At 45.3% G+C, this 22,342-nt stretch overlaps 1 protein-coding gene across 1 annotated transcript in view; it reads right to left on the minus strand.

Annotated features, from left to right (window-relative positions):
- DCHS2 (dachsous cadherin-related 2) overlaps nucleotides 1-22,342 on the minus strand; it is a 272,583-nt gene that overhangs the window by 132,323 nt on the left and 117,918 nt on the right. Inside the window, exon 3 of the mRNA XM_069976220.1 lies at nucleotides 18,975-19,206. Within this exon, the coding sequence (XP_069832321.1) occupies nucleotides 18,975-19,206 (232 nt within the window). The remainder of the gene's footprint in view (nucleotides 1-18,974; nucleotides 19,207-22,342) is intronic.

Genomic DNA, 22,342 nt, shown 5'->3' on the forward strand with positions numbered 1-22,342 from the left:
CATACACCTCATCAGGAGCATGCCCGGGCCTTGTAGGGAGGTCATACACCTCATCAGGAGCATGCCCGGGCCTTGTAGGGAGGTCATACACCTCATCAGGAGCATGCCCGGGCTTTGTAGGGAGGTCAGACAGCTGCCTCATCAGGAGCATGCCCGGGCCTTGTAGGGAGGTCATACAGACACCTCATCAGGAGCATGCCCGGGCCTTGTAGGGAGGTCATACAGACACCTCATCAGGAGCATGCCCGGGCCTTGTAGGGAGGTCATACAGACACCTCATCAGGAGCATGCCCGGGCCTTGTAGGGAGGTCATACAGACACCTCATCAGGAGCATGCCCGGGCCTTGTAGGGAGGTCATATACCTCATCAGGAGCATGCCCAGGCCTTGTAGGAAGGTCATACAGACACCTCATCAGGAGCATGCCTGGGCCTTGTAGGGAGGTCATACACCTCATCAGGAGCATGCCCGGGCCTTGTAGGGAGGTCATACACCTCATCAGGAGCATGCCTGGGCCTTGTAGGGAGGTCATACACCTCATCAGGAGCATGCCCGTTCCTTGTAGGGAGGTCATACAGACGCCTCATCAGGAGCATGCCCGGGCCGTGTAGGGAGGTCATACACCTCATCAGGAGCATGCCCGGGCCTTGTAGGGAGGTCATACAGACACCTCATCAGGAGCATGCCCGGGCCTTGTAGGGAGGTCATACAGACACCTCATCAGGAGCATGCCCGGGCCTTGTAGGGAGGTCATACAGGCATGTGGGGGCCATCTTATTGTTTGGTAGAATCCGTCCTCATGGTGATGCTGATGGTGGGATGGGACTTCTCGGGGCTCGATGAATCATGCGGCAGCTGATTCCTGCAGCCATTTCCATGAACAGGGAGATGTGCGGCTGATAATGAGAATATACACGGCCGCCCAGAAGCTTCCACTGGCCGATTACTAGAGATGAGCGGACCGTAGGCATCGGCGCTCTCTCGTCATGCCTGTGATCCCGGCCGCATAGTTGCGATCTCGCAAATATGCGGCCAGGATATTCCAGGGATTTTAACATTGATTCCCTGGAATATCCTGGCCGCATATTCCCGGGATCACAGGCACGACGAGAGAGCGAACTGCTTTCCGACCAAAAGTCCGAACAGTTGGCTCATCTCTACCGATGACCAGGCTGATCTCGGGCTCTGTTACATTGGTCAAATATCGGCTAAATAATCATCCTAAGGTCCGTTCATCACCAACAATCAGTCGTGTAACAGGGCCGTTACTATACCCGGTAGATGTTCGGTCCTGCAGGCGGCTCAGACACCAAAGAGAGGGAAGGTCTATAAAGGCTTCTCCCCCCCCCCCCCCTGCGCTCAGATAAAATATAATAAACCGAATAATAGGATAATAAATCAAGTTTTTGGAGGACAGAAAGAGACTTTTTTGCCTAATAAAACCTTTTATAGAGTTTCCTAAAGTCGCTAAAATACAAATGTAAATGACATTTACACGTTAAGCTTCTGTAATGCAGCTGTAATAGTGCGGGGGCTGGCGGGACACCGAGGACAGCTGGAGTTACTCTTTATTAGGTGGTGGCTTTTGTCAGTCCCCCCCACCTCTGGCGTGTCCGCTAGCAGTTGCCGCCCTAGCCCCCCCACCTGGCGTGTCCGCTCGCAGTTGCCGCCCTAGCCCCCCCACCTGGCGTGTCCGCTCGCAGTTACCGCCTTAGCCCCCCCACCTGGCGTGTCCGCTCGCAGTTACCGCCCTAGCCCCCCCACCTGGCGTGTCCGCTCACAGTTACCGCCCTAGCCCCCCCACCCAGCGTGTCCGCTCGCAGTTGCCGCCCTAGCCCCCCCACCCAGCGTGTCCGCTCGCAGTTACCGCCCTAGCCCCCCCACCTGGCGTGTCCGCTCACAGTTACCGCCCTAGCCCCCCCACCCAGCGTGTCCGCTCGCAGTTGCCGCCCTAGCCCCCCCACCCAGCGTGTCCGCTCGCAGTTGCCGCCCTAGCCCCCCCACCCGGCGTGTCCGCTCACAGTTGCCGCCCTAGCCCCCCCACCCGGCGTGTCCGCTTGCAGTTGCCGCTCTCTTTGTAGTTTCGCCTTTTTGTTTCTTACACTTTGAGGACGTTGTTCCGTGTTCCCGCACATAAGGCAGCAGAATAGCGACGCGTCTTCTCTTCTCGGCGAGCTGTAAAAATATGATTGAACGTCCTCGGAGTTCTGCGACCAAACAATCCATCACTTGTAATGAGAATTCCTTTCCCTTTTGAACGTCCATGTGTTTGTAATTACATGTGGAACAAACATTTTACGTCACAATAGTAATAAAATACCCAGCAGAATTGTATTAAAATTACTGGATAAAATGGCGGCTGGAAAAGTCCGGAGAGAAATGTATTTATAGCGGGAAATCTGTTCAGGAATTAAACGTTACACACGATCTGATGCCGGGAAACCTCATACAACGGCCACAGTGAGGGGGGGTGTCATGGGGCTTCCCTGTACATTTCAGGAATACGCAGTGTCCCTCTCCGGGGTCGCACCTCTGGGTTATTACGTCCGTCAGTTTGGGTTATCAGACCTGGACACAGCGAGCGGCTGCACTCCCTCATACAACGGCCACAGTGAGGGGGGGGGGGGGGATCATGGGGCTTCCTTGTACATATCAGGAATACGCAGTGTCCCTCTCCGGGGTCGCACCTCTGGGTTATTACGTCCGTCAGTTTGGGTTACCAGACCTGGACACAGCGAGTGGCTTCACTCCCTCATACAACGGCCACAGTGAGGGGGGGGGGATGTCATGGGGCTTCCCTGCACATTTTAGGAATACGCAGTGTCCCTCTCTGGGGTCGCACCTCTGGGTTATTACGTCCGTCAGTTTGGGTTATCAGACCTGGACACAGCGAGTGGCTGCACTCCCTCATACAACGGCCACAGTGAGGGGGGGGGGGGGGGGGGTGTCATGGGGCTTCCCTGTACATACGCAGTGTCCCGGGGTCGCACCTCTGGGTTATTACGTCCGTCAGTTTGGGTTATCAGACCTGGACACAGCGAGTGGCTGCACTCCCTCATACAACGGCCACAGTGAGGGGGGGGGGGGGATCATGGGGCTTCCTTGTACATTTCAGGAATACGCAGTGTCCCGGGGTCGCACCTCTGGGTTATTACGTCCGTCAGTTTGGGTTATCAGACCTGGACACAGCGAGTGGCTGCAATCCCTCATACATGTGATTTACTCCGACCTGCAGGAGCCTGAGGAGACCAAAGTCTTCATCATAACCCGGATTTAAAGGGATTTACCAGAATAAAATAATAGTAATAATAAAAGATAATAATTGCGTTTTTGTGGCTTGTCGCTCGGGTTACTGATTACTGGGACGCACTTGTTAGATATTGGAGTCTTGTCTTATCAGATGACTGTATACTGGGAATACGCCTGACCCTATGATAGAACGGCCCCACAGCTAAGGCTGCAGCTTCTCGGGAGATGTCGCAGTCGTTATATTTTGAGGTCCAGATCATCAGTCGGTACATGGCGGGATCTCTGACTGTGAATGATCGGACAGATAACGTTCACCGCTGATGGGGGGAACGTCTGATCTTCTCTGAGAGAATAAAGTATAAAGACGATCTCCCCTGTGTGACTGGTCATCCTGAATACCGGGCTATGCCCACGGCTCGTAGGCCTGACATGTAGGCGGCATTCTGAAGGACTGTGCGGTGTCAGTCAGTCAGTGTCTGTGCGGTGTCAGTCAGTCAGTGTCTGTGTGGTGTCAGTCAGTCAGTGTTTGTGTGGTGCCAGTCAGTCAGTGTCTGTGTGATGTCAGTCAGTGTCTGTGCAGTGTCTGTCAGTCAGTGTCTGTGCAGTTTTAGTCACTCAGTGTCTGTGTGCTGTCAGTCAGTCAGTCAGTGTCTGTATGCAGTCAGTCTCTGTGTGCTGTAAGTCAGTGTCTGTGTGCAGTCAGTCAGTGTCTGTGTGCTGTAAGTCAGTCAGTGTCTGTGTGCTGTCAGTAAGTCAGTGTCTGGGTTCACACTGCGTATATTTCAGTCAGTATTGTGGTCCTCATATTGCAACCAAAACCAGGAGTGGATTAAAAACACAGAAATGCTCTGTCCACACAATGATGTAATTGAGTGGATGGCCGCCATATAATGGCAAATATTTGCTGTTATTTTAAAACAACGGCTGTGGTATTGAAATAATGGCCGTTATTTACTGTTATATGACGGCCATCCACTCAATTTCACCATTGTGTGAACATAACCTTTCTGTGTTTTTAATCCACTCCTGGTTTTGGTTGCTATACAGCCTCAAATATAGAGCATCAAATATACGTAGTGTGAACATAGCCTAAGTCAGTCAGTGTCCGTGTGCTGTCAGTCAGTCAGTCAGTGTCTGTGTGCTGTCAGTCAGTCAGTCAGTGTCTGTGTGCTGTCAGTAAGTCAGTGTCTGTGCTGTGTCTGTCAGTGTCTGACTGACAGCACACAGACACTGAGTGACTGACAGCACACAGACACTGACTGACAGCACACAGACACTGACTGACTGAAACTGCACAGACACTGACTGACTGAAACTGCACAGACACTGACTGACAGACACAGCACAGACACTGACTGACTGACAGCACACAGACACTGACTGACTGACAGCACACAGACACTGACTGACAGCACACAGACACTGACTGACTGACAGCACACAGACACTGACTGACAGCACACAGACACTGACTGACTGAAACTGCACAGACACTGACTGACTGAAACTGCACAGACACTGACTGACAGACACAGCACAGACACTGACTTACTGACAGCACACAGACACTGACTGACAGCACACAGACACTGAGTGACTGAAACTGCACAGTGTCTGTGTGCTGTCAGTCAGTGTCTGTGTGCTGTCAGTCAGTGTCTGTGTTCTGTCAGTCAGTGTCTGTGTTCTGTCAGTCAGTGTCTGTGTGTTCCAGAACCTTCTAGAGGTTAGGTGTAAATCCAGTGTTAGCACTGAGATACTGCTGTATGGATCTGACATCTCGTCTACTACACGGATATATAAGAAGGGACGTCACACGGATGTATAAGAAGGGACGTCACACGGATATATAAGAAGGGACGTCACAGGGATATATAAGAAGGGACGTCACACGGATGTATAAGAAGGGACGTCACACGGATGTATAAGAAGGGACGTCACACGGATGTATAAGAAGGGACGTCACAGGGATATATAAGAAGGGACGTCACACGGATATATAAGAAGGGACGTCACACGGATATATAAGAAGGGACGTCACACGGATATATAAGAAGGGACGTCACACTGATATATAAGAAGGAACGTCACACGGATATATAAGAAGGGACGTCACACTGATATATAAGAAGGGACGTCACACTGATATATAAGAAGGGACGTCACACTGATATATAAGAAGGGACGTCACACGGATATATAAGAAGGGACGTCACACTGATATATAAGAAGGGACGTCACACGGATATATAAGAAGGGACGTCACACGGATATATAAGAAGGGACGTCACACTGATATATAAGAAGGGACGTCACACTGATGTATAAGAAGGGACGTCACACGGATATATAAGAAGGGACGTCACTCTGATATATAAGAAGGGACGTCACACGGATATATAAGAAGGGACGTCACACGGATATATAAGAAGGGACGTCACACGGATATATAAGAAGGGACGTCACACTGATATATAAGAAGGGAAGTCACACGGATATATAAGAAGGGACGTCACACTGATATATAAGAAGGGACGTCACACGGATATATAAGAAGGGACGTCACACTGATATATAAGAAGGGACGTCACACGGATATATAAGAAGGGACGTCACACTGATATATAAGAAGGGACGTCACACTGATATATAAGAAGGGACGTCACACTGATATATAAGAAGGGACGTCACACTGATATATAAGAAGGGACGTCACACTGATATATAAGAAGGGACGTCACACGGATATATAAGAAGGGACGTCACACTGATATATAAGAAGGGACGTCACACTGATGTATAAGAAGGGACGTCACACGGATATATAAGAAGGGACGTCACTCTGATATATAAGAAGGGACGTCACACGGATATATAAGAAGGGACGTCACACGGATATATAAGAAGGGACGTCACACGGATATATAAGAAGGGACGTCACACTGATATATAAGAAGGGAAGTCACACGGATATATAAGAAGGGACGTCACACGGATATATAAGAAGGGACGTCACACTGATATATAAGAAGGGACGTCACACGGATATATAAGAAGGGACGTCACACTGATATATAAGAAGGGACGTCACACGGATATATAAGAAGGGACGTCACACTGATACATAAGAAGGGACGTCACACGGATATATAAGAAGGGACGTCACACTGATATATAAGAAGGGACGTCACACGGATATATAAGAAGGGACGTCACACTGATATATAAGAAGGGACGTCACACGGATATATAAGAAGGGACGTCACACGGATGTATAAGAAGGGACGTCACACTGATATATAAGAAGGGACGTCACACGGATGTATAAGAAGGGACGTCACACGGATATATAAGAAGGGACGTCACACTGATATATAAGAAGGGACGTCACACGGATATATAAGAAGGGACGTCACACTGATATATAAGAAGGGACGTCACAGGGATGTATAAGAAGGGACGTCACAGGGATGTATAAGAAGGGACGTCACACTGATATATAAGAAGGGACGTCACACGGATGTATAAGAAGGGACGTCACACGGATATATAAGAAGGGACGTCACACGGATATATAAGAAGGGACGTCACACTGATATATAAGAAGGGACGTCACACGGATATATAAGAAGGGACGTCACACTGATATATAAGAAGGGACGTCACACGGATGTATAAGAAGGGACGTCACACGGATATATAAGAAGGGACGTCACACTGATATATAAGAAGGGACGTCACACTGATATATAAGAAGGGACGTCACACGGATATATAAGAAGGGACGTCACACGGATGTATAAGAAGGGACGTCACACTGATATATAAGAAGGGACGTCACACTGATATATAAGAAGGGACGTCACACGGATATATAAGAAGGGACGTCACACGGATATATAAGAAGGGACGTCACACTGATATATAAGAAGGGACGTCACACTGATATATAAGAAGGGACGTCACAGGGATATATAAGAAGGGACGTCACACTGATATATAAGAAGGGACGTCACACTGATATATAAGAAGGGAAGTCACACGGATATATAAGAAGGGACGTCACACGGATGTATAAGAAGGGACGTCACACTGATATATAAGAAGGGACGTCACACTGATATATAAGAAGGGACGTCACACTGATATATAAGAAGGGACGTCACACGGATATATAAGAAGGGACGTCACACTGATATATAAGAAGGGACGTCACACGGATATATAAGAAGGGACGTCACGCGGATATATAAGAAGGAACGTCACGCGGATGTATAAGAAGGGACGTCACACGGATATATAAGAAGGGACGTCACACTGATATATAAGAAGGGACGTCACACGGATATATAAGAAGGGACGTCACAGGGATGTATAAGAAGGGACGTCACACTGATATATAAGAAGGGACGTCACACTGATATATAAGAAGGGACGTCACGCGGATATATAAGAAGGAACGTCACGCGGATATATAAGAAGGGACGTCACACTGATATATAAGAAGGGACGTCACACGGATATATAAGAAGGGACGTCACACGGATATATAAGAAGGGACGTCACACTGATATATAAGAAGGGACGTCACACGGATGTATAAGAAGGGACGTCACACTGATATATAAGAAGGGACGTCACACGATATATAAGAAGGGACGTCACACTGATATATAAGAAGGGACGTCACACTGATATATAAGAAGGGACGTCACACGGATATATAAGAAGGGACGTCACACTGATATATAAGAAGGGACGTCACACGGATATATAAGAAAGGACGTCACACGGATATATAAGAAAGGACGTCACACGGATATATAAGAAGGGACGTCACACTGATATATAAGAAGGGACGTCACACGGATGTATAAGAAGGGACGTCACACGGATATATAAGAAGGGACGTCACACTGATATATAAGAAGGGACGTCACACTGATATATAAGAAGGGACGTCACACGGATATATAAGAAGGGACGTCACACTGATATATAAGAAGGGACGTCACACGGATGTATAAGAAGGGACGTCACACTGATATATAAGAAGGGACGTCACACTGATATATAAGAAGGGACGTCACACGGATATATAAGAAGGGACGTCACACTGATATATAAGAAGGGACGTCACACGGATATATAAGAAGGGACGTCACACTGATATATAAGAAGGGACGTCACACGGATATATAAGAAGGGACGTCACAGGGATATATAAGAAGGGACGTCACACGGATATATAAGAAGGGACGTCACACTGATATATAAGAAGGGACGTCACACTGATGTATAAGAAGGGACGTCACACGGATATATAAGAAGGGACGTCACAGGGATATATAAGAAGGGACGTCACACTGATATATAAGAAGGGACGTCACACGGATATATAAGAAGGGACGTCACACTGATATATAAGAAGGGACGTCACACTGATATATAAGAAGGGACGTCACACGGATGTATAAGAAGGGACGTCACACGGATATATAAGAAGGGACGTCACACTGATATATAAGAAGGGACGTCACACTGATATATAAGAAGGGACGTCACACGGATATATAAGAAGGGACGTCACAGGGATATATAAGAAGGGACGTCACAGGGATATATAAGAAGGGACGTCACAGGGATATATAAGAAGGGACGTCACACGGATATATAAGAAGGGACGTCACAGGGATATATAAGAAGGGACGTCACAGGGATATATAAGAAGGGACGTCACAGGGATATATAAGAAGGGACGTCACACTGATATATAAGAAGGGACGTCACACGGATATATAAGAAGGGACGTCACACTGATATATAAGAAGGGACGTCACACGGATGTATAAGAAGGGACGTCACACGGATGTATAAGAAGGGACGTCACACGGATATATAAGAAGGGACGTCACAGGGATATATAAGAAGGGACGTCACACGGATATATAAGAAGGGACGTCACACGGATGTATAAGAAGGGACGTCACACTGATATATAAGAAGGGACGTCACACGGATATATAAGAAGGGACGTCACACGGATGTATAAGAAGGGACGTCACACTGATATATAAGAAGGGACGTCACACTGATATATAAGAAGGGACGTCACACGGATATATAAGAAGGGACGTCACACGGATATATAAGAAGGGACGTCACACTGATATATAAGAAGGGACGTCACACGGATATATAAGAAGGGACGTCACACTGATATATAAGAAGGGACGTCACGCGGATATATAAGAAGGGACGTCACACTGATATATAAGAAGGGACGTCACACTGATATATAAGAAGGGACGTCACACGGATATATAAGAAGGGACGTCACACTGATATATAAGAAGGGACGTCACACGGATATATAAGAAGGGACGTCACAGGGATATATAAGAAGGGAAGTCACACGGATATATAAGAAGGGACGTCACACGGATATATAAGAAGGGACGTCACACGGATATATAAGAAGGGACGTCACACTGATATATAAGAAGGGACGTCACACGGATATATAAGAAGGGACGTCACACGGATATATAAGAAGGGACGTCACACGGATATATAAGAAGGGACGTCACACGGATATATAAGAAGGGACGTCACACTGATATATAAGAAGGGACGTCACACGGATATATAAGAAGGGACGTCACACGGATATATAAGAAGGGACGTCACACTGATATATAAGAAGGGACGTCACGCGGATATATAAGAAGGGACGTCACACTGATATATAAGAAGGGACGTCACACTGATATATAAGAAGGGACGTCACACGGATATATAAGAAGGGACGTCACACTGATATATAAGAAGGGACGTCACACGGATATATAAGAAGGGACGTCACAGGGATATATAAGAAGGGAAGTCACACGGATATATAAGAAGGGACGTCACACGGATATATAAGAAGGGACGTCACACTGATATATAAGAAGGGACGTCACACGGATATATAAGAAGGGACGTCACACTGATATATAAGAAGGGACGTCACACTGATATATAAGAAGGGACGTCACACGGATATATAAGAAGGGACGTCACACTGATATATAAGAAGGGACGTCACACGGATATATAAGAAAGGACGTCACAGGGATATATAAGAAGGGACGTCACACGGATATATAAGAAGGGACGTCACACTGATATATAAGAAAGGACGTCACAGGGATATATAAGAAGGGACGTCACACGGATATATAAGAAGGGACGTCACACGGATGTATAAGAAGGGACGTCACACGGATATATAAGAAGGGACGTCACACGGATATATAAGAAGGGACGTCACACGGATATATAACAAGGGACGTCACACGGATATATAAGAAGGGACGTCACACTGATATATAAGAAGGGACGTCACACGGATATATAAGAAGGGACGTCACACGGATATATAAGAAGGGACGTCACACGGATATATAAGAAGGGACGTCACAGGGATATATAAGAAGGGACGTCACAGGGATATATAAGAAGGGACGTCACAGGGATATATAAGAAGGGACGTCACACCGATATATAAGAAGGGACGTCACAGGGATATATAAGAAGGGACGTCACACGGATATATAAGAAGGGACGTCACACTGATATATAAGAAGGGACGTCACACTGATATATAAGAAGGGACGTCACACTGATATATAAGAAGGGACGTCACACGGATATATAAGAAGGGACGTCACACGGATATATAAGAAGGGACGTCACAGGGATATATAAGAAGGGACGTCACACGGATATATAAGAAGGGACGTCACAGGGATATATAAGAAGGGACGTCACACCGATATATAAGAAGGGACGTCACACGGATATATAAGAAGGGACGTCACACGGATATATAAGAAGGGACGTCACACGGATATATAAGAAGGGACGTCACACGGATATATAAGAAGGGACGTCACACGGATATATAAGAAGGGACGTCACACGGATATATAAGAAGGGACGTCACACGGATATATAAGAAGGGACGTCACACGGATATATAAGAAGGGACGTCACACGGATATATAAGAAGGGACGTCACACGGATATATAAGAAGGGACGTCACACGGATATATAGTTGGGAATAACTTGTAGGATAAACAAAATAAAAATAAAACTCCCAAACTTCTTACACAGAGACATCTGGATTGCAGCTCCGGAGCACTAAATCACACTTTATATTTGGCCAAAACCTTAAATAAAATCTCCCGTTCTCGGACTCGTTCCCGGGATCGTGGAGACAATTACCGACAGGAAGAAGATAATATTATTAGATACAGAGGCGACTCCGGAAGGCGACAATTAACCCCTTAAAGTCTCCCTGTCAGTGTAACTTTCATCATCCACACTAGCTGTGATCGGCTAGGATCAAACAATCTTCTTTTTAAGTAAAGAACGGACGCTGATTGCAATTGCCTCAGAGTCCGTTCTTTACTGCAGGGGCGGCAATGCATTGAAGTCAACGCAATGCCGCCCGCTGTGTTCTCACATCGTTATTCTAACGCCCGATCTTTAGAATAACGTGCCTGTCAATTATTTCACTGAACAGCGTCCGGAAACATCAGCTGATCACACAACGCAACGTGCAGCGCGGCCATACACTGCATTGGAGTGGATGGCTAATTGATTTGCGGGCACGGCCAACGGTGCGCACAAATTAATTGTGAAAAAAGAATGGCGGTATTAGCTGCAAGAACAGGCTGAGTGCAGCCCAGCAGCCGGCTGTTTAACAGCGTCCGTTGCTATGCAACATTGTGTGAACATAGCCATACTCTGCAATTTACATTCATTATTTTAGTTATCATGGGAAACACAGCTATACTTACCATATCCAGGTCCAGTCTCCTGAAGGACACAATAAGTATAGACTGTTATATAGCAGCCTTCAGGCGACTGGACCTGTATACAGTAAGTATAGCTGTTATATAGCAGCCTTCATGCGACTGGACCTGTATACAGTAAGTATAGCTGTTATATAGCTGCCTGCAGGAGACTGGACCTGGATACAGTAAGTATAGCTGTTATATAGCTGCCTTCAGGAGACTGGACCTGGATACAGTAAGTATAGCTGTTATATAGCTGCCTTCAGGAGACTGGACCTGGATACACTAAGTATAGCTGGTATATAGCAGCCTTCAGGAGACTGGACCTGGATACAGTAAGTATAGCTGGTATATAGCAGCCTTCAGGAGACTGGACCTGGATACAGTAAGTATAGCTGTTATATAGCTGCCTTCAGGAGACTGGACCTGGATACAGTAAGTATAGCTGTTATATAGCAGCCTTCAGGAGACTGGACCTGGATACAGTAAGTATAGCTGTTATATAGCTGCCTTCAGGAGACTGGACCTGGATACAGTAAGTATAGCTGGTATATAGCAGCCTTCAGGAGACTGGACCTGGATACAGTAAGTATAGCTGGTATATAGCTGTCTGCAGGAGATTGGACCTGGATACAGTAAGTATAGCTGTTATATAGCTGCCTTCAGGAGACTGGACCTGGATACAGTAAGTATAGCTGTTATATAGCTGCCTTCAGGAGACTGGACCTGGATACAGTAAGTATAGCTGTTATATAGCTGCCTTCAGGAGACTGGGCCTGGATACAGTAAGTATAGCTGTTATATAGCTGCCTTCAGGAGACTGGACCTGGATACAGTAAGTATAGCTGTTATATAGCTGCCTTCAGAAGACTGGACCTGGATACAGTAAGTATAGCTGGTATATAGCTGCTTTCAGGAGACTGGACCTGGATACAGTAAGCATAGCTGGTATATAGCTGCTTTCAGGAGACCGGACCTGGATACAGTAAGTATAGCTGTTATATAGCTGCCTTCAGGAGACTGGACCTGGATACAGTAAGTATAGCTGTTATATAGCTGCCTCCAGGAGACCGGACCTGGATACAGTAAGTATAGCTGTTATATAGCTGCCTTCAGGAGACTGGACCTGGATACAGTAAGTATAGCTGTTATGGCTGCCTTCAGGAGACTGGACCTGGATACAGTAAGTATAGCTGTTATATAGCTGCCTTCAGGAGACTGGACCTGGATACAGTAAGTATAGCTGGTATATAGCAGTCAGGAGACTGGACCTGGATACAGTAAGTATAGCTGGTATATAGCAGTCAGGAGACTGGACCTGGATACAGTAAGTATAGCTGGTATATAGCTGCCTTCAGGAGACTGGACCTGGATACAGTAAGTATAGCTGGTATATAGCAGTCAGGAGACTGGACCTGGATACAGTAAGTATAGCTGTTATATAGCTGCCTTCAGGAGACTGGACCTGGATACAGTAAGTATACCTGTTATATAGCAGTCAGGAGACTGGACCTGGATACAGTAAGTATAGCTGTTATATAGCAGCCTTCAGGAGACTGGACCTGGATACAGTAAGTATAGCTGTTATATAGCTGCTTTCAGGAGACTGGACCTGGATATGGTAAGTATAGCTGTTTTACAGTAAATAAATGTAAATTGCAGTCTTGCCTACTATCACTTTCCCCGTTGATTTGACGGACGCTGTAATAACTGCTGATTTGCCTTTTATAGTGATTATTAGGGGCCTGATACCTATTTATAATAGTACGATACAGGTCTCCCAGGTCAGGTAGCATTGGAGCCTTAGTCTCCTAGTACTTTAACCTCTTATATGCTGCAGCCACTGACCCCTTCACCATGGGGAGCAGGTGGTCCGCACACCACTCTATAATATTACAGTGGGATATAACATTATAGCTGGTGGCTGTATTATACGCCCTGATGCAACGGCCATGATTAGAATTCATGCTGATCCCGACCATCTAACCTCTGGGATCCTGTGGGAAATGGCGAGGCGACAGCTATGAGGGTATCAGGCGGAGGGGGGCGCTCTCACTGTCTGACAGCACCCTCAAACACAATTGTGTCAGTGTATGACTTATAATATTAGTTCAGGAGAGTTTCTGGGGGGCTGGCCGAAACTAAACGCCAACTCCCCCCCTCAGTGGGACAAGGCGGGGCTCAGATTAAGCTCCTCCCCACTCTAGAAGGTTCTAGTATTACTGGATGGGTCTTCGTGTAGGGCACCGGTTACCCACTTACTCTAAGCCACAGTGGGTGCTGTATGTAGTGTATAGTGTATAGTGTATAGTGTATAGGTATATGTATATGTATAGTGTATAGGTATATGTATAATGTATAGTGTATATGTATAATGTATAATGTATATGTATAGTGTATAGTGTATAATGTATAGTGTATAGTGTATATGTATAGTGTGTAGTGTATAATGTATAGTGTATAGTGTATATGTATAGTGTATATGTATAGTGTATAGTGTATATGTATAATGTATAGTGTATATGTATAATGTATAGTGTATATGTATATGTATAGTGTATATGTATAATGTATAGTGTATATGTATATGTATAGTGTATATGTATAATGTATAGTGTATAGTGTATATGTATAGTGTATATGTATAATGTATAGGTATATGTATAATGTATAGTGTATATGTATAGTGTATAGGTATATGTATAATGTATAGTGTATATGTATAATGTATAATGTATATGTATAGTGTATAGTGTATATGTATAATGTATAGTGTATATGTATAATGTATATGTATAGTGTATAGTGTATAATGTATAGTGTATAGTGTATAATGTATAGTGTATATGTATAGTGTATAGGTATATGTATAATGTATAGTGTATATGTATAATGTATAGTGTATATGTATAATGTATAGTGTATATGTATAGTGTATAGTGTATAGTGTATATGTATAGTGTATATGTATAGTGTATAGGTATATGTATAATGTATAGTGTATATGTATAATGTATAATGTATATGTATAGTGTATAGTGTATATGTATAATGTATAGTGTATATGTATATGTATAGTGTATATGTATATGTATAGTGTATATGTATAGTGTATAGGTATATGTATAATGTATAGTGTATATGTATAATGTATAATGTATATGTATAGTGTATAGTGTATATGTATAATGTATAGTGTATAGTGTATAATGTATAGTGTATATGTATAATGTATAGTGTATATGTATAATGTATAGTGTATATGTATAGTGTATATGTATAATGTATAGTGTATATGTATAGTGTATAGTGTATAATGTATAATGTATAGTGTATATGTATAGTGTATATGTATAATGTATAGTGTATAGTGTATATGTATAGTGTATAGTGTATAATGTATAATGTATAGTGTATATGTATAGTGTATAGTGTATAATGTATAATGTATAGTGTATAGTGTATAATGTATAGTGTATAGTGTATATGTATAGTGTATATGTATAATGTATACTGTATAGGTATATGTATAATATATAGTGTATATGTATAATGTATAGTGTATATGTATAGTGTATAGGTATATGTATAATGTATAGTGTATAGGTATATGTATAATGTATAGTGTATAGTGTATATGTATAATGTATAGTGTATAATGTATAGTGTATATGTAGATTGTATATGTATAGTGTATAGTGTATATGTATAGCGTATAATGTATAGTGTATAATGTATAGTGTATAGTGTATATGTATAGTGTATAATGTATAATGTATATGTATAGTGTATATGTATAGTGTATATGTATAGTGTATAGGTATATGTATAATGTATAGTGTATAATGTATAGTGTATATGTATAGTGTATATGTATAGTGTATATGTATAGTGTATAATGTATAGTGTATAGTGTATATGTATAGTGTATAGTGTATAATGTATAGTGTATATGTATAGTGTATATGTATAGTGTATATGTATATATCCCATCCAGCACACATATATATATATCCCATCCAGCACACATATATACCCTCCATCACACATATATATATATTGCATCCATCACACATATATATACCCCATCCATCACACATATATATACCCCATCCATCACACATATATATACCCCATCCATCACACATATATACCCCATCCATCACACATATATACCCCATCCATCACACATATATACCCCATCCATCACACATATATACCCTCCATCACACATATATACCCCCTCCATCACACATATATACCCTCCATCACACATATATACCCCATCCATCACACATATATACCCCCTCCATCACACATATATACCCTCCATCACACATATATACCCCATCCATCACACATATATACCCCCTCCATCACACATATATACCCTCCATCACACATATATACCCCATCCATCACACATATATACCCCCTCCATCACACATATATACCCTCCATCACACATATATACCCCATCCATCACACATATATACCCTCCATCACACATATATACCCCACCCATCACACATATATACCCCATCCATCACACATATATACCCTCCATCACACATATTATGGTATAAATCCCTCTTAGCATCATCCAGTTTCTTATCCGCATCGGAGAATAAAGCTTCTGATCTTCCTGTTACTTTATAGTTATAGTTTCTGCACGTAGCTCAGGAATTATCATGGCCGACGATCGTAACTCGAGAAATTTTATTCCACTCACACAACTGCGGCAATCTGGCTGCAGCGGAGGAAGCGCATGGAGTTCAGAGGACGACGACTAGAGAGACAGTGACTGCCAATAGCTGAGCAGGGACAGGGGGGGGGACTCAGCATACAGGGGGGGGACTCAGCATCCGGTGGGGGGGGGGATGCAGCATGGGGGGGATTCAGCCTCCGGGGGGGACTTAGCCTCGGGGGGAGGGGGGGGGGGGGATGTGTGCGGGGATGTGCGCGGGGATGTGCGCAGAGATGTGTGTGGGGATGTGCGCAGAGATGTGTGTGGGGATGTGTGTGGGGATGTGCGCAGAGATGTGTGTGGGGATGTGCGCAGAGATGTGTGTGGGGATGTGCGTGGGGATGTGTGTGGGGATGTGCGGCTGCCGTCTGGGCGTTAGGGTCATCATGTCTCCCATGTTGTAGATTATTACAGCCGGCAGGATGGGGGGGCAGGGTCCGTTACTGGTCCGAATACTCAGGGCCGTTACTAGATACCCCCCCCCCCTTTCCCGACTGATCATTAAGCCATCAGATGTAGTCATAACTTCATGTGCTGCATATGATCATAGTTTTGGGGCCCACTGTATTGCAGGAGCAGGCCACGGGGGCCCCCTGACGTGGCGGGCCCCATAGCAGCCGCTATGGCTGCTACACTGGTAGTTACACCCCTGAAAACAATGGAGAACTAATATCCCCCTAGTTCAGAAACACGCAGCCCTGTGCATCCTGCCCGGCAGAGTCTCAATAACCCCCAGGACTGGAGGCAGCACCATGGACTCCATGAAACCATTAGAAGAAACCATTATTTCCAGCAGGTACTGGTCTCATCCCATCACACCGAGCCTGGATGATCCAAATAGATTTCTTTACATTGAACAATCTCTGCTTCTAAGGACCTGTACACATATACATACATACATACACACACACACACATATATATATATATATATATATACACACACACTGACTGTACATCAAAACCGAATCATTGCTTCATAATTGTTAAACAATCGATTGAGAAATCCACGTCTGCAGGGGACGTCGTCTCAAAACGGTTGTTATAGACTGCACCGAATGCGGTGTCTGGTTGCCTCGTGCACTGTCTGCATGTCTCGTGCACCGTCTGCATGTCTCGTGCACCGTCTGCATGTCTCGTGCACCGTCTGCATGTCTCGTGCACCGTCTGCATGTCTCGTGCACCGTCTGCATGTCTCGTGCACCGTCTGCATGTCTCGTGCACCGTCTGCATGTCTCGTGCACTGTCTGCATGTCTCATATATAGTCAGGATCCTCCCGGCAGGTAATAACCCGTCATAAAGAGTTTGCGCATAAACTGAGAACATTTGGATTGAGAGGAAAATCAGTAAAATATGAAGAAGTCCTGGAAAGTAAATTTATGGAAAGTCAGCGGCAGGTCGGTGGTCAGTGGCAGTCGGCAGTCAGCAGTCGGCAGTCAGCAGTCGGCAGTCAGCAGTCGGCAGCTCAGCGGTCAGTGGCAGTTCAGTGGTCAGTGTCAGCGGTCGGCAGCTCAGCAGTCAGCGGTCAGCAATCAGTGGTCGGCAGTCAGTGGCAGTTCGGTAGTCAGTGGTCAGCAATCAGAGATCGGCGGTCAGTGGCAGTCAGTGGTCAGCAGTCAGCGGTCGGCGGTAAGCGGTTGGCAGCTCAGTGGTCAGTGGTCAGCAGTCAGCGGTCGGCAGCTCAGCAGTCAGTGGTCAGCAGCTCAGCAGTCAGTGGTCAGCGGTCAATGGTCAGCAGTCGGCAGCTCAGCAGTCACCGGTCGGTGCTCAGCAGTCACCGGTTGGTGGTCAGCGGTCAGTGGTCAGCGGTCAATGGTCGCCGGTCAGCAGTCAGAGGTCGCCGGTCAGCGGTCACCGGTTGGTGGTCGCCGGTCGGCGGTCAATGGTCGCCGGTCAGCAGTCAGTGGTCAGCAGTCAGTGGTCAGCAGTCAGAGGTCGGCGGTCAGCAGTCAGCAGTCAGTGGTCGGCGGTCAGCAGTCAGCAGTCAGCAGTCAGCGGTCGGCGGTCGGCGGTCAGCAGTCAGTGGTCAGCAGTCAGTGGTCAGCAGTCAGTGGTCAGCGGTCAGTGGTCGGCGGTCAGTGGTCGGCGGTCAGTGGTCGGCGGTCAGCGGTCGGCGGTCAGCGGTCAGCTCTTACCTGAAGAGGAGTCAATAGTAACGAGGGGCTTCTTCTCTCCAGGTATCAGCTCATATGTCACCTCTCCGAACCTTCCTCCGTCTCTGTCCGTGGCCGCCACAGTGAGAATCTCGGTTCCCGGTTGGGTATGGCTGCTGATACTTGTCACGTAATTTGTGTGATCGAAAACCGGAGCATTGTCATTGATATCTTCTATTTCCACTCGAAGAAAAGCTTGAGCGCTCAGGCCGCCCTGTGAGAAGAGAGGAAAGATGTGCGTTAGAATGCGCCAAAGCCTCACACCTGCGGCAGCTCTAATGAAGGTTCCAGGCAAATCCTTCTACCACCAAGTGTTCCTGTCACTTCTAGAGAAGAGCGAGCACCAAAGTTCTCCTAACTCCAGTAAACAATGGGAGACTTGAGCATTTAACCAGCTGGCCCCTCTTCAGCAGAGCGGCGGGTACCTGGTTAACCTTAAAACTTATTAAGAGACAGTCTGGCCCCTAGGGGATTAAGTTAACCCCCTGGGGGAAAGACTCTCTTAGGGGAGGTTCTTCATCAGCATCTATCTCAATCCAGCACCCCAATGCTCTATCACCCAATGCTCTATCACCCAATGCTCTATCACCCAATGCTCTATCAAGCATACTCACTCAGCTAGTCATCTCTTCATATGGGCTCCGGTCCAGTCTTGGACACTAGGGGCTCCGGTCCAGTCTTGGACACTAGGGGTTCCGGTCCAGTCTTGGACACTAGGGGCTCCGGTCCAGTCTTGGACACTAGGGGTTCCGGTCCAGTCTTGGACACCAGAGGCTCCGGTCCAGTCTTGGACACCAGAGGCTCCGGTCCAGTCTTGGACACCAGAGGCTCCGGTCCAGTCTTGGACACCAGAGGCTCCGGTCCAGTCTTGGACACCAGGGGCTCCGGTCCAGTCTTGGACACCAGAGGCTCCGGTCCAGTCTTGGACACCAGGGGCTCCGGTCCAGTCATGTGAAGTCCAGGCTCTGTTACTGGTAGACTAAGAGTGAAGCATCCTAAGGAGCTGGCCAGAATCTAATAAATATGTTGTTTCTCTTCCTAGAGGCTCCAGTTCTGTTTGACAGATAGTTCAGCGCATGCACATAGCTGGGGGGGGGGGGGGGGGGGGGGGGGGGGGGGGGGGGGGGGGGGGGGGGGGGGGGGGGGGGGGGGGGGGGGGGGGGCTGGGCTCCTGCTGAGCTGTATTTCCTCCGCAGACACATGGTCCCTGCTGTCCCAGAGCCAACCACCCTTATTTCATCCCTGTGGTATCACTTATACCACATCTAGACTCATGTACCTCACAGGCCAGGTGAGGTAATATAAATGCTCTTCCCCTCCCGGTAACACCACACGACTACTGCAGCCATTGCATCCTCCCTATTACTCTATAATCTGCCAGATACAAACCAAGCACTAGCGGCATCACCGGGGTGGGAAGAGACGTTTATTCGGCGCTCCCTACCCTACTGATACCCGACCGTCACTTCTCATGGTCGGCTCTCCCCACTGCTCTCCTGGCGGTGGGTACTGGGTAATGAGGGGGTTAATATACGCTAATAAGAGATGTGAAAGTACAATAGTCCAGTGAGTGAGCAGCTGAATGATGGGGGGGGGGGGGGGTCCTCTCTGGGGGGCACGAGTGGTCGGCAGTGACATGGTCTCATACACAGTGATGAGGAGATCAGCCACCATTTCAGTATGGAATCCAGAATATTCCACGCTACCTATAAACATTCTCATTCACGTCTCGTCAGGGCTCCAGCTCACATCCCATTCAAAATGGTGAAAAAATAAAATACGGCGGCCCCTCTTAATGTTGTGGCAGAAAACGGATCTTCACGGATGATGAAAATGATTCCCTCATGTCTGACAATTACCAGACTGGCCCCCAACAGTTCTAGGCCATGTTCACACACAGGATATTTGCTCAGTATTTTTTAACTAAAACCGGTAGTGGATAGAAAACCCAGGACGGCTATGCTCACACACTGCTGTCTGTCATTCCAAAACAAGGGCAATTATTATCTAGTAAACGGCGGCCGTCCACTCAGTTCAGCAGTGTGAGCATAGCCGTCCTGGGTTTTCTATCCACTACCGGTTTTAGTTAAAAAATACTGAGCAAAATATTGAGCAAAAATCCTGTGTGTGAACATCACCTTAAGCTGCACACTTCACTCATTCAACCAACAACTCCCTCTCCTGACCCCCGGGACACCGGCTCCTCCAGGGTTAAGGACAGGCAGATGGTCCCCAAAACTGTATGGCCACTACAAAGGGGGGTTCAGGGGGACACTTGTAATGCCAAACTATGAGCTATACTTACCCTCCTCTCTCCTGCTGCCACCATTCTCATAGAGATCTGCGGTTGGACACTGCTGCGGCCACTCATTGGCTGTAATTCCTTGGGCCAATCTCAACCCTGGAAGTGACGTGCAGCAGCGACCGGAGTGACAGCGGGGGAGCGAGGAAGAGGAGTACAGGTTAGAGTTGTTTTATCTTATACATTTATATATGTGTATGTTATATCTCTATTATATTATATATGTGTAGGTTATATCTGTATTATTAATATATGTGTATGGTATATCTGTATTATATTATATATGTGTATGGTATATCTCTATTATATTATATATGTGTAGGTTATGTCTCTTTTATATTATATATGTGTATGTTATATCTCTATTTATATATGTGTATGGTATATCTCTATTATATTATATCTGTATAGGTTATATCTGTATTATTTATGTATGTGTATGTTATATCTCTTTTATATTATGTATGTGTACGTTATATCTCTTTTATATTATATATGTGTATGTTATATCTGTATTGTATTATATATGTGTACGTTATATCTCTTTTATATTATATATGTGTAGGTTATGTCTCTTTTATATTATATATGTGTATGTTATATCTGTATTATATTATATCTGTATAGGTTATATCTGTATTATTTATGTATGTGTATGTTATATCTGTATTATATTATATATGTGTATGTTACATCTCTTTTATATTATATATGTGTAGGTTATGTCTCTTTTATATTATATATGTGTACGTTATATCTGTTTTATATTATATATGTGTATGTTATATCTGTATTGTATTATATATGTGTATGTTACATCTCTTTTATATTATATATGTGTATGTTATATCTGTATTATATTATATATGTGTATGTTATATCTGTATTATATTATATATGTGTATGTTATATCTCTTTTATATTATATATGTGTAGGTTATATCTCTTTTATATTATATATGTGTACGTTATATCTGTTTTATATCATATATGTGTATGTTATATCTGTATTATTTATATATGTATAGGTTATATCTCTTTTATATTA

The sequence above is a fragment of the Dendropsophus ebraccatus genome, chromosome 7, assembly GCF_027789765.1.
Source record: "Dendropsophus ebraccatus isolate aDenEbr1 chromosome 7, aDenEbr1.pat, whole genome shotgun sequence".
Classification (NCBI taxonomy): domain Eukaryota; kingdom Metazoa; phylum Chordata; class Amphibia; order Anura; family Hylidae; genus Dendropsophus; species Dendropsophus ebraccatus.